Source organism: Aedes albopictus, chromosome 2, assembly GCF_035046485.1.
Source record: "Aedes albopictus strain Foshan chromosome 2, AalbF5, whole genome shotgun sequence".
NCBI lineage: Eukaryota > Metazoa > Arthropoda > Insecta > Diptera > Culicidae > Aedes > Aedes albopictus.
Genome location: NC_085137.1, coordinates 365,979,873 through 365,994,328, shown reverse-complemented (window position 1 = coordinate 365,994,328; position 14,456 = coordinate 365,979,873). Strand labels below are relative to the sequence as shown.

General features: G+C 35.9%; 1 protein-coding gene across 2 annotated transcripts in view; it reads right to left on the bottom strand.

Annotated features, from left to right (window-relative positions):
- The window catches only part of LOC109422860 (uncharacterized), a 193,504-nt gene extending 179,291 nt beyond the window's left edge, over positions 1-14,213 (bottom strand). The window contains exon 1 of one of the 2 annotated variants that reach the window (XM_062852927.1): positions 11,697-14,213. In XM_062852927.1, coding sequence (XP_062708911.1) covers positions 11,697-11,978 — 282 coding nt within the window. In that variant the 5' untranslated portion in view covers positions 11,979-14,213. The remainder of the gene's footprint in view (positions 1-11,696) is intronic. The other variant, XM_062852928.1, reaches the window with a different exon arrangement.
- Between the last annotated feature and the right edge of the window lie 243 nt (positions 14,214-14,456).

Sequence of the window (14,456 nt, the reverse complement as noted above, 5' to 3'; positions counted from 1 at the left end):
ATGATTGTTAAAAGAAAAAAAAAGAAAAAATGTTCGTCAAAAGTCAATTGCTAGAACTTCTTAAAGACTGCCCAAATTACTATCAATATTTCTAAACATCTGATGAAACTTCGGATTTTTCACAGAAAAATAGATTTTTTTTCATAGATGAGTTGAAGAAAACAAAATGTAAAAAAATGCGGACACAATTACTTTTTTTGTAGTTGTAACTTTTTTTATGAATAAGTTTCAAAAAATGGGCAAAATTGAAAAAAAAAACCTAATTACCGATACTAGCTTAGCTTTAATATTCTAACAGTCAGATCAAATGGGGTCTATTATTGCAGGCGAAACAGATTACAATATTAAAAAAAGTCAGGAAACTTCAGAGCTGTAATGAAAGAGCTCCGTCGTTTTGAAAAATCTGTATCATTCCGGTAAACCAGAACTAGCTTTTGATGTTTTCAATTCATTCATCTTTTTTTTTTTAATTCCAAATTTGATTCATTTGGACACTTTTTTTATCAGGATAATAATGAAGCCATCCTTCAAAGGTAGTATTTGAAATTTATTTTTCTCCAAATTTCAACAAATAACAAATTTCAAAAATGCCGTATCTTAGAAATTATAGCATTGACAGCAAATCATTTCAACGATTTTTAAAAATTCAACTTAATTTTATTTTATTTTAAACTTTTTATAACTTTTTTGGAATTTAGACCCACGATACAATAAACTCCATTAGATGTGTTCTACAACATATAAAAATAAAAAAAATTGAAATTGACCTATAAATACAAAGTTTTTACATTATACCTGTTCTCCACATTGTTCCTTGGATTGCCTCAATATTGCCTATGATTGATTTGATATATTTGGCAATATTTTCTTCCTATACTGTGTTTTAAAAATTTTCATTTTTTGCTCATGCCCTTCTTAAAAGTAAGGCGAAATCCAAAAAAATACCTGGTAATGGAAATGTTTTTTTCTTGTCATGAACGATGCTTATTCAAAATTTGAGATCAATAAAAACCTGAGAGCTGAAAATCGTACAATATTTTGCCAAAGTTATAAAAATACAGAAATAAAAGGCTGTCGAAACATTCCGGACAGAATTACTCATGGTGTCTACTCATAGGACAAAATAAGGTCCCTTATAAAAATTTACCAAGTTTTGCAGGCGTCATATATATACACTCATATCTCATAAACTCACCCAGATGGTTAGCAAGAATGAGTACCCATCAAAAGCTCACAGATACCGTTCAATCATTAAATAATTGAGTACCCACTGCATATTTTTTTTTTTTTTTTTGCTTTTTAAACTGTATCTGATATCTTTAAAAATTCCTTTTGAAATTGTTATATTTTTTTCGGAAAAACTTTAAGAAAATGCACCAAAAATAATTTTATTAATTGTTATAATTCTCACTTTCCAAAAATTCTGATAATCCCAGATCAATTTCCAGAAAGGGGATAAAAATCTTTCCGATATTTTAGGAACTGCTGGTCCCACAAGGCTTCCTTGGCCCCAAATCGTGAGATTTTCATCGTAGTTCGCATCGATGCCACCACCACCCCCAGTTAAGGAACCGACGACTCTGCCGCTCGGCAATGAATTATACATCACCCTCTAAATTTGACGGTTCCGGCACGTGTCCGGCACAGACAGTTCAATAAACGCGTATTTTTCACCACCGCAAACAAACAAACGCACCCGGCTGACTGACTTTGTTTGGCAAACCGGACGCATTACAATCAGCAGCAGCAGAAGAGGCAGACCGACCACTCGACCAGCAGCCAAACTATTTATGCTCCGGCAAAGCTCCGAAACGGCCGCTCAAAGGTGCTAATTGTGGCTGAAGCGGAAAATAGAGCTGGTTTTGCGAAATTGAGTGTCAAAATGGGTTTTGGGTTCCTGGGGTAAAATAGCCAGACAGTAACGCTAAATTTTACAGTATTATCACTGACAATCATAAGGTTTTTACGATTTCTCAAAGAGTTTACGGTTCAACTATATGAACAACTATTTGATCAACATTCTAAATATAATAAATGTGAATGCAGAAGTTCTACAAAACATATAGTTTCAACAATTTAGGTAAAAAATCGATACATGGACATTAAACATTGTACACTAAAAAGTTTTTTGGGTTGACAATATTTCAACAATTGAGGGTTCTAACCCCCAAAGGGGTCTAAGTGACAAAAAACCACTTTCGAGTAAATGAGGTTTAAAGTTTTTCACCAATTTTTTATCCCATACAAAATGTATGGAGTTTCAAAATCGACCCATTTTCTACGATTTATTGTAATTTTTCTAATCATCGTAAAAATAATCTTAAAAATGTTCCTGAAAGCTTAAAATCTGCTGATATGCTCAGCTCAAAATCGACAAAATGGTCACTTACACACCTTTGATTCTGGGCCCCTCAATTGTGATTAGTTGATTTGTTTTGTTAGAATACAGTGTACCATATTCTCAAGAAACTTTTTCCTTGGACTGAAAAGCGTCTCACCAATTCGCTAGACCGAAAATTTTGGAGTAAATTTTGCCTGATAGCTACCTAAAACCTCACGCACTGCTGCCAATCTGACCCATCGTCGGTCGGTCGCCGATGATGGATGCAGTGATAGCTGGCACTTGGAAAATTAGTTTTCCGCACCGGTATCAAACTATACACCGACCGATGATGATACGACAGCGCAGAGGTGATGTTTGATGGGGTGCTCTAATGGGCACCTCATCCTCACTACACCCCCCCCCCCCCTCTAACACAACGGTGCTAAATAAATAATGCTCAATTTGAAGCTTGTTGACTAGACGGTCGCCGCGCCGCGTGGTCTGATCTTAATTGGAGATCGTGTTGTTTTAGTTTGGCACGACGACTGATGATTTGGGAATGATGGACACCAGCGACTGACTGACCGACGGCGGAAAAAACCGGGGCAATAATGTGAAAGAAGTGCGAAATTAGTTTGATGGACAACTGCCGACCCACCGCGATGACGACGACGACGACGACGAAACGGTAGTGGATGGCAGTCGCGTGGATTTAATTTACTACTTTGCGGGGATTTATTGTTGCATCTTTTTCTTTGGAATTCTGACGATTTTGACACGGCATCGGCGATAGCTGGTCGCTAGTCTGGTCGGATGAGGAAGTCGGGGTCGGACAGAGATATGAGAAGGTGGCGAGACGACCTTAAGACGAGTTGGTACGAATTTTGTGTCTAGTGATTTGGTGCCAAGTTGATTTTTAATAGAAATGTTGGAAAATTAAAGTAAAATTTTCAAATTTATTTTTCCCTTTTTCCATTTTTCTACACATACTTCTCAATTGCTTTTCTTCTCTTCCTCGAAAACAATCTCCCACATCTAAATTTGTAGTCCAATGCCTTCATCACTAAGCTACCATCAAGCCCTGCCCACTAACATCCGGAAACGTGTTTTGAAATTTAACAGGATTTATAACATTACGTTATTAGCAGAATATGAGGAGATGCTGCCAGTTTCGCCTTAACAGTAACTAAAAAATAATGTTTTAGCATCAGTTTTGAGTTAAATGCATACTTATATGCACAAGTGGTAAATATTAGAAGCGCCTTGAAATTATAGCTGTGATTATAACCCAAGTAACAATTATACTTTTGTGGCAATCCTAAAGTAATTTCTAAGATAGAATAATAAAACTTGGCAATAAAGCTCTTTGTTCTGTAAATCTGAGATAAAATAGGCATAAAATATCCATAAGACGAATCTGGCCCACTCTTCAGGAGATCTCCAAGGCTGCTTTTGAAGACTGCTTTGAAACTAGTTGTATTTATGAAGTTTTACTGATGATTCATTATAAGAACTTCATAAAACTTTATCAAGAATAGCTTGAGGCATGTTGATCTTTTAGCTGTCTTCCCCAAGTTGCTAAAAGTGCATAATAAATGAAATCTTTTACCTAAGCATTACGCAGATGCGAACTAGTTTTGTTTCATAGATGAAATGTTAATTGAACTACGAACTAATTTTCATCAAATTGAAATGGTTAAAATATCTCAATTGCCTGACAGATCATTGATGACAGGGAATCACAAAATTCCGTGCCATATCCACTTTTTCGTTGATATGCCACCCAAAACATACAAAAATAACAAAGCGCCTCAAAAATAATATCAATCATTAATATACGAAGACATGAATTTCCTATAAAAACAAAAGGCTACGCCACTTTTTCAATTCTTTCTAAACATGGCTGCCGTTCCAAGCGAACAAAACTCATGCAGCCGCCATCAATTGTTATTACCTTTAATCCAAACCACCTCAAAACAATGATGGAACCAAGTTGCCTTGCATGAAATCTACAGCATTTATTGAAGATTGTTTTTACTAGTGATGATCTTAAGGCAGATTTGTTCGTCTTAAATAAAACTCATTCGTTTTATTCAAGAGTAACAGTCCTTGACAATTGTTTGTTTACCTTTTTGGAGCTAGAAAGTTGTTTCTGTACGTTTCACGTACATCCTGTAATTATATTATAGTTTTGTGTGTTTTTGCGTTAAATAATTAAGTGCAATTTACTAAAATAACACTATTTAGCATGAGCATGCGAAGAGTCACAGTAAGTATCCGTTTAGTTTTCGATTCGTATAGTTGTGGCCTGTGTGAATAACTGGTTGAAGGCAGGACGACAGCTACTCGCGTTTTTGATTTGCTGTAAAATCATTATTTCGTTGATATGGTTACTTTTAAGAACCAGAATAGCTAAATTATCAGTGAGCAAAAATGTGTAAGTGTTTATATTTGCATGAGAACGTGATTTTTCAACCAATTTGTTGCATTCATTATTTGAGTTGATAAAATAGTACGTTGTCTTATTATTTCGCATAGTTCTTGTTCCAGAGTAATGGCTCTAGCTCAAGAATAGAAGGTTTCAAGATGTTTTTAAAGGAGGATTAGTCAGATGAAATGCTCTTGAATAAACGAATCATAAACTTTTAATAAAATATGTTGATGCTATGTGTTAAAAATTACTTCAAATACGTCTTAAAACTTATTATGAGATTAAATGCTCTTGTGAATCCAGTTGTTTTATGCGCGAATTTCAAAACTAACTTGAGGACAACTTGAAAACCGCAAACGAACGAAGATTGTTTTCTCTTGATAAAAGCAATTACAAATGTTCCATGAATTGGTCATGCTGTGATAAAGCTTCCATAAAAATATTCAAATCTAAAAGGAATTGAAATTGTTACTTGGGAATACTCTATTATTAGCACTTTTAAACTTTGTCAAAACCCAAAAGTTTTAGAATAAACCGAATGCTCCGGAAGCAACTGCTTAATTTTAACAGATTTGATTCCGGAGCATAATACTAGGTGTCAAAAAAACTGCAATATTCTTGTAAAAATTGCATTCAGACTATTACAATAGATTTTAAAACATACCGAAGATATCTACGGCATACAAGGTAAACAAATTATGTTTTCACGTTGATTTGCTTTGTAGACCTACCAAGAAATTCATTCGTTCTTGAAAGGAAAAGAAATCCTAAACTACAGCTAATCATTCACACTTTTTATGCAGAATCGTGTGCTGATTCAAAAACTAAGCTCTGTAGATTTTTAAAAAGAGTAGTTTTGACATAGGGGAAATTGTGTATTTTCGGGAGTTTTGTTCTATTCGCCATGGTTTTTTTGTAAAGCTCTTGATCTCCTTCCCAACAAGCTGAATTATACGACCAAGTTTCAAGAAATTCGGCTGACAAAAACCCCCCATGACGAAGAGAACAAACCTGCCGATAATACCCATCGTCACTGTTCGAAATCGGACCACCCTCATCAAACCGAATTCTCAAAGCAGCACTTTAGTAATGGCAGCTTGAAACTACAGTTATTATTCAAATGATAGCAAAAACAAATGCACAATTAATTCCTTTCTTTTCGGCTTATTTCTAATATTAAAATTACTTACATTTAATGGTTTTTCTATTGTTTCCCTTGCAGGCGGCTTTTCTAGCGCGGTTTCAGGCCGATTGGATCCTGCAGACGTATTGAACTTTTCAAATAATGAAATCAAACAAATTTGCTCAATTTATAGCTCACCTTGGAAAATCACAAGAACTACCTCTAATCTTCTACCGCAACAACTATCGACTCTATTGTTTATAATTTCACGAACTTGAATTGAAATTCAATAACTTTTCCTGGTTCGCTAATTTCTTAGTTCACTTCAAACCATTTTGTTCGTCTCTTCTGGAAATCTTGTTTTTGTTTCTGTTTACCTTCTACCTTTTTCTCCCAACATACCTGCTGACAGCTATGCTCATCTCATGGTTCATCCACCCACCGAAGTTGTCTGGTCCAATGTGGACCGCATGTTGCCCCCTGGTTGTGCTGTCGAAGTGTGGTACGCAGCTGTGCTAACAGTCACCCTATTTTTAAAAATATATATTTGGCACAATTTAAAATTTGAAAAATTACACAAAATCGAGTAATTTGGATTGTAGTAAAACTATTCTTCTATTTAGCCTTTTTTTTATCTGTATTAACGAGATTTTTAGCCGTAGGCTAGTTCATCTCGGAACCCACGCTTTACTTCCCTTTTAATGTTGCAAATAATATTATATCCCGACCGCTTGAATGCAGTTTTTACGTGAGTATTATGGAAGTCGTGTTATTTCAAGTTTAAGGAACAACTTCCTAAATTAAAAAAAAAAATGTCTCAAAAAATCGACATATTTTTTATTTGTTTTATAATTAAGAAGCACAGCTAAGAATGCTTTCAAAAGTAACACTGAGCACAGAAACCTGCATTTTCAAGTTACGGTCAGTTTTTTCATGACCATTTAAAGCGTCGTAATAAGTATGGTATCGCCCTTTGTATCGCCAGTCCGAGAATCCTCATCGTAAGATTGGTAAAAATAAAAATCTCAAAATTAAATTTCTCTATCATGCACCATCATTGATCCCTACAATTCAAACAACCTTAAATTAGAGTATTCGAAGAGTATCACTTCGAGTCTCCCAGAATCATTGAGAAGTCGTAACAAGTAGGTGAAATGTGAATCTGAGAATTCTGTTTTTAAATATAGTAAAATTTAAAAAAAACAATTATTTTTTATTTTTCATTTGCAATCATACCGCGTATTCGTGGGTCTAAAAGTTCTCGTACATGATTCACTTCAAGCTTTCTTGAAACTCAAAGAATTCTCAAAAAGTGGGGAATCCCATATCGAGTATTTTGATTTCATGATCAGGTAAATCCTCAAGATTTTAATTTTTATTAAAATTTCAATCCGAAAACGCTTCCATCAAAAGTATAAAACTAATACTTCTATATTATGGTGTTAATTTTATATTTTTGTTTTTGTATTGATTTTTTTTTACTCTAAGTAAAATTTCTTAAGTTAAACCTTAACTTGAGTCACTGTGAATCCTTTGGAATTAAAAAAAAAAGTCATAATATGTTATACGCATCAGTGAATGCCTCTTTCTGTATAGGGTAAAATATAGAAAGAAGTTCAAGATACTTTCTTACTTCCACGTATCATTATGTCAGATGTTTTCTTACCGTCTCCATTGAGTGTGTGGTTAAAGGATTGTCCTTATTAATCTGATTTGGTTTTCACAAACAAAGGCTACAAGGGGTATTATTCCCAAATTTGACAAACCATTCAAAAGAAGAAAAGAAAAAAAAAATACCAAACAGCTTTAGCCAAACATGTTCCGTATTAAAAATGCTTCTTTATTAAAGAGATTTTTGGTCTCATGCTACTTCATTTCTTAAACACAACCAAAGAGTAAGCTAAAAAAAAGTTTAAAAATTAGTTAGTGGTTTCAAGCTAAGATATTTAAATTTTTCCATATTCAGCATTTTTGAGGATCTTCAAATTTATGTTTATCGTGAGATTAAAGTTGGCAACAGTTTCTGAAACTCTACTTAATTACACTAGTTTACAGCATTTTTGAACTCGGTAAGCTGATGATCATTTTTGGTGTAGAATCATGCCCTGAGCTCGAAAACGTGAAAGAAAAAAATTACAGTAGAGCGGAAGTTTTTTCGACTTTCCATACATGGTTGATGATTTGAAATCGATTTTTGTTCTATTTTTAAGCAAAGTAGCACACTTTAAACATCTCATTCTCCGTAATCAATGCTCCGATTGAGCTGAAATTTTTACTGTAACTCGCCTACATACTATGTCAAATAAACGTCGAGAAAGAAATTTTAAGTTGTTTTTTTCTTATTGAAAAAAATACATTTCTCCAAAAAATGTTGGAAATTTTGCTAAAATTTAAGAAGATCGTCCCTAAAACACGCCAATGTCTTGAATTTCATCAATCTGACGCAAAACCTGTATTCAGATGATGGAATGGTATTGTATTCAGCTTTTAATTTATGGAAAAAGATTTAAAATTGGTTGCACAAAACGCAATATATTTGAATTTTAGTAAATTACATATTTTGAAAAGGCAAAACTCAATATTGAGCTAAAACTCAAAAACTGTTCTACTTAAAATTTTTTGAAGGTCGGTTTCAAGATCAGCACTAAATTGTGCTTCAAAAATTTTGGTCGTTGACAGAAGTTCACGACTTTCGTTTTATTTTGTAAACTTGTGTTATTATAGCCTAACTTAATTTTATCGCTAAATTGAAGGATGGTCAAAGATCTTGCCGAAAAAAAAAATCAATGTCAAAATTTGAAAAAAAAAAATAAGACGCGGTTTTCTTCTTATATATTAAAGCGTTTAGCAGCCTAAATTTATTAATATAGGTACAGAACAATTTTAACTCAGCGCACGAATTGCTTATACGCAACCTTTTGTGTTATCATGCTTTTTGTCTTGTAATTCACTTTACCTAGCTTTTGTAAAGGGCGTAAGATTTTTTTTACTTTTTTTAGTGTATTTTAACAAAAGATAATTCTACACTCAAAAGGTGAATGAGAAAACCAAATATTCTCCAAAAAATGATAACTCAAAAATGGTTTGTTGAATTGAAATGATGGCTTAGAAGATGTTTGAGGATATTTGTGGGACTTTAAATACACTGAGAGTAATACTTATCGCAGACCTAAGTTGGATGGCAAATTCAATTTTCAAAAAACAGTTTATTCTTCGAACTTTTATTTATTTCCTTAGAAAAAAAAATTCGTTCTTAAGGAAAAAAAAATTAAAAAAAAAATATTTTTATCGATTTATATTTTTTTCTTAAGTTAGCTTTCCAGTCTCAAAGTTTTCCAAGATGCTAAGGTTGGTCATTAATTAGAAGTTCTACAAGTTTCAAGAAGATTAGCAAGAACCAATAATGAGAACTTTTGGATTAACTAATCATAATATGATGGTGCGTACAATGCTTTTTTTTTAATTTTACTCAATTTTAGAAAATATTCACAGGTTGGCATTTGAAATAATTTGCTTTGGTTTTTTAAATATTCTGGAGGCCAAAAACGGCTCAAGTTCCAGAATGTTAAGATTCATGGATTAATGATGGGGCGTGAAAAAATATTATGGGATATTTTTTTTTTTTAGATTTCAATCGATCTTGAAATAATAATTCTTGACTTGCGTTTACCAAACTTATTATGACTGCTCAAAAAGTATAAAGACCGCAAGCTTTAGCATTCATAATTTCTCATTAGAGCATTTTCAGCACAAAACACGATAAATCTGACACTTCGACTCGATCAATTTGAAAAAGCTTTGACAAAAAAAAAATGATATGATGAAAAAAAAACTCAAACTCAAGCTCTTGAGTTTAATCCAAGAATTCTCCTACCAAAAACATATCTTCAAAAATTTAACAAAAATCTCCAAAATTTAGAAACATCTAAAATAGGAAAGGATTATTGATTTGCAATAACAAGTGACTTGATGAAAGCTTAAAAAAGTTTATTGTATGTTAAGCATTGATATGTTTTTTTTTATTTTAAGGGCCTTTGGGGTTTATGTTTAAAGTGCGATCAGAGTTAGACATCGGTTTTTTTTTTAATTGTCAAAGTACCCAGAACAAGTCCACTACACTCAACAAGTAACACCACTCTTAGTTTTATCACAAATGTTTTTGAAAGTAAAGATTCATGGTGAAAAAACACATGAATAAAATAAAAGCCTAACAGCTCCTTGCCATTTAATATACCCAACTAACTGAGAAATCGTGCTAAGTACACTACTGCTTAACTATACGGCACCGAACCATCACAAAAACTCAGGAAAGTTTTTGTCCAAAAACTGGCATTTTTTTAGATAAGCATGAAAATCTTAAAAACACATTGTTTGTAACATGACATAAAAAATTGATTACGTGTTTATGTATGCAATAGGGGAATTCTCAGATTGCAGTGTCAAATCAACCCTGAGTTAACGTGAAGGAAATTATAGTAAAGCGATTTGTTATTTTTTCAAGCAAAGTTGCTACCTTCACACATCTTATTGTCTGTAACCAATACTCCGATTTTACTGTAAAATCGCTAACAAAAAAAATGTACACTGTTTTTTTCTCATTGAAAAAAAAAATCTTTATTATTTTTGAAAATTTGGCTACAGTTTAAAGGAGATCGTTCCATAAACTCATCAATATCTCGACTTCTATCCATGTTTAGATAATCGAAATATATTTTATTCAATTTTCTATTCACGCAAAAAAATTGAAAATTGGTTAACTACAACGCAAGATATTTGAATTTTAGAAAATTTCATGTTTAAAAAAAAAGTAGATATCGATTTTCAGTTGAAATATAAAAATCCTTCTTCTCAAAAAGTTATGAAGCGTGGTCCCAAAATTAGCGTACAATAATTCATCAAAATCTAATCACGCCTAAAGCGTGATAAAAGTTCACTACTGTCGCTTTATTTTGTCAACTAGTTTATCTTCATTAGTAAGTCTTTCTGCTCGAGGCTGGCTCGTCTACTAAGAAAATCTAGATGCTACAAACAAGATTTAAATTTTTCCAGTCATAAAGATGGTAATCAAAACATAAGGTCAACATTTCTAGTTATAGCATGGATCGTAAAAAAACAAACAAATTAAAAAGGAATCAGGAATATCCAGAAATGAAATCAAATTCTTTACTTTAGTCACAATTCTCAAAAACTCCGGATAGAAAAATCTTGAGTTGCTTACACCAAGATTTAATTAAGATAACACAAGTTCCAATAACTTCCCAGCAATCATAATCCACAAGTAATCACCATTTCCAACTCAACCCGAACGAGTGCGTCCAAAGTAGGTCAATCTATTACGCATCAACGTTCCAACTGACACCACCACCGTACGAAATGAAACCATAGCCATCGAGTGACGTACCTACCCAACGAACTGTTTGCTGCTGATTAACTACGAAACTCGAACTCGATAACCGCCCGTGTTGCGAACGGACACTTTCCAATTCGTTAGCCCCGAATTTCCCTTCGTCGACCCATCTCATAAATCCGGTTTATTAGTGCACCGCAATAAAATTAGTCACACCTCGGTCGATGTCACCCCGAGACCCGGCATCACCCCGAATTTCACTTGAGTTTTTGTGAATTCGCAAATAAGAAGTCCATTTCTCGTCCACGTCGTCGTCGTCGTCGTCGTCCACCTTTGCCTAGATATGGCTTATCATCACCCACCCGCGCACAGAACGGCACTTGAGTACACAAACGTACAGGAACGTTCGCGTCTCACATCATCCCCAAAAAGAGAAAAAAAAAACGAAAATTGCATTCTTCAGGTCACTCACCTGTGTTGCATCGGTGTAAGGTGTGCTCGAATTTTTGTCCACCATTTGGGACCCGAACAGCACCGGTGGAATCAATTGCTGCTGCTGCTGAACCATGGTGACCGTTTGACCGTTCACTAGCTGCTGCTGCTGCTGTTGTAATAAAGTGGCATCAACGAGCAACGAAGTCAACGGGACTCCGGAATTGTTGGCGATCTCCACCTGCACCGCACCGGTATCCATCATCTCGGCACCACTTTGGGACACTACCAGATGCAAGTCGTGATTGTGCTGGGGTACCATATCTTTTATTTTCTTCTGGCTCTGACTGCACTTGCTTTTCCACTTGTTCCCTCACTAATTTGCACTGTTTGACACGGGGGGTCACCAAGATGTCGTTTATTTTCCCGGCAGGACGCGAACGCTCGCGTCAGGGGAGTTTACGTGTTTCGGGAATTTTTCGAATTTTTCTTCATAAATTTTTCACACGCTGCATTCGGCGGCATTTGCACCTTATTTTGAGTTGGTTTGGTGGGGGTTGGTTTGGGGCGAGCGCAAGAAAAAAAAATCTTTTTTTAGCCACTTATCAACATACCCGCCGCCAGAACGGTCGCTAGCTGTGCCTGCAGCTGCACTTTTCTCTCGAAAACACACTTCTCACTTGCTTTGCGTTGCACTTTTTCGCCGCGGCTCTGCTCTGCTCTGTTGTGTTTAATAAACATTCGACCGTTTGGGGTTCAGCACCAGTTTCACGTTTATACTAACGTAAATAATTTGATTTACAAGTCCAATGACATTAGTTTAGTGCTTTTGCTGGCCGGTTGCTTTCACGGATATTCTTCGCTGTTCGCCCGTTTTTGCGGGTGGTTTTTGTTTTTTTTCTTCGATTGTTGCTTTTTCACTGATGGCCAATGCGAACTGTTGCGCTTTGATGTCTTAAGCTTAAGATGTGAATTCCGCACAAATATGATTTATTAATTTTGTAATTCGTTTTGATTCATTCTCTTCCTTCTTTTTCCGCTCAAGTCATCTCCTGCCTTTTTTGTAAACTTTAAGGTCGGTGCATTACACTTAGCTCATCAACTTTTTCACCTAAAGCCCACTAGGAACTTCGAAAAACACCTTTAACATTTGTTTCACTCATATACTTCCAACAAAGTTGTTCCAAAGTTCAGAACTCCCTCTGAACCGACACTGAAATCTACACAACTTCTTCCAAATAAACTTCACCCGAAGCGTTTAATCACCTAAGTCTTCTACGAAAAATACAAGAAAATTGTGCGTATCGTGTAGCACACCCTCTGTGTGGAGTAGCTGCTTAGGCGCGATGTATTTTGCTTTGCTTGTTTGTTTTGCTCTTTCGAGACCGAGGAATTTTCAGTTTTTCTCTTCGTTTTCCAACCTTGGCTTTGACGGGGGGAATTCCCAATTATTCACTCACTGCCCAAGGATAACAGAAATTTCATCCACAATTTCCGTAAAAATTCCAATTTTTTTTCACTATCACTAATGTGGTCAAATTGACAAAAAATATCCTTTTATCACTCACAGGACCAATTGGTTAAGTTACTGCCCGGAAGTATGATGGATCTCTAGTTGGACGATTTCCCGTCCAGCGACAAAGTGTTGGCTGGATACCTCGCTGGCATCGATTGTGGATGGAAACACTTCACCAAGTCACACATTTTTACCAATTTACAAAAATGTTCTTTTTCACTTCCTTGCTTGGTTCACAATTTTCTGCGCTAATCAAAACTACTGTATCCTGTTTTACATGCTTTCTACTTCATAAGTTATGTTTTCCCTTCCATTGGACCAAACAACTCTGCTGGGAAGTGTTCTACCAAAACACAGAGTCAAGAAGAGAGGACTGCAATATGATGTTTCTGATTGCTCAAAACTAAAATCCTATTTTTCCGTCCGATCGTGTTTACTGTTGCTTCGAAACTGAACTGTGGCTTGTCGGCGAGTCCGTACCGAACCGAACCACGACTTGAAACCAATTGCTGCTGCCGCGAGCTCCGAGCTCACCGCACGCAAGAGAGCGCCCCGTGCTCAAACTCTCCCGATCCAACAACAACCGCACAAATTCACCTCACTCGATTGCTCGACCACACACTCCCCCAAGCATATTCACCACGGCTCCGTTTTGCGCGTGAATCACACCCGCTCCGAAGAGGCATGGCGCGGTGCGACGCGGTCGGTCGGTCGGTAGCGGATAGGTGCATCACTCACGCTGCGATGCAGCGCCGATCAGCTGGTTGCTGAGAGACCTTACCCTTGTTTTCCGCACCCCATTCTCACGGGCCACCCACCGCACTCTCTCTCACTCGCGGAAAACCCTCTCACCCAACGAAACGCACGACGATTCGCTTCTCTCGCAGCGAGTGTGTTGCAGTTTTGTTTGAGTTTAGTTGAGAATGACGACGACGACGACGAACGTCCGATTCCGATGACGACACGCTCCTCTCGATGTTCGCTAGGTACTCTCTTCGTGCCTCAGCCACCATCCAACCACCCGCCCGCAACTTTTCCGACTCGTCTCTTCCAAGAGCATTCGAGTCTCCGCGATTCCGCGTTTACCTTTCCGTATAATAGGGCACTTCATTGTTTTGATTTTGTATGGGATTTTGAAGTTTCTTGGCCTTGTTGTTTACAACATTTCTGTAAGAGTGAAAGAGAAGGAGAGAATTCCATGCAGTCCCCTATATTTGGGTCTATGCAACTACAGTCGTGCGTCGATTTTTCGAACGGACGGGAATTTAAATTGATAATTTTGTT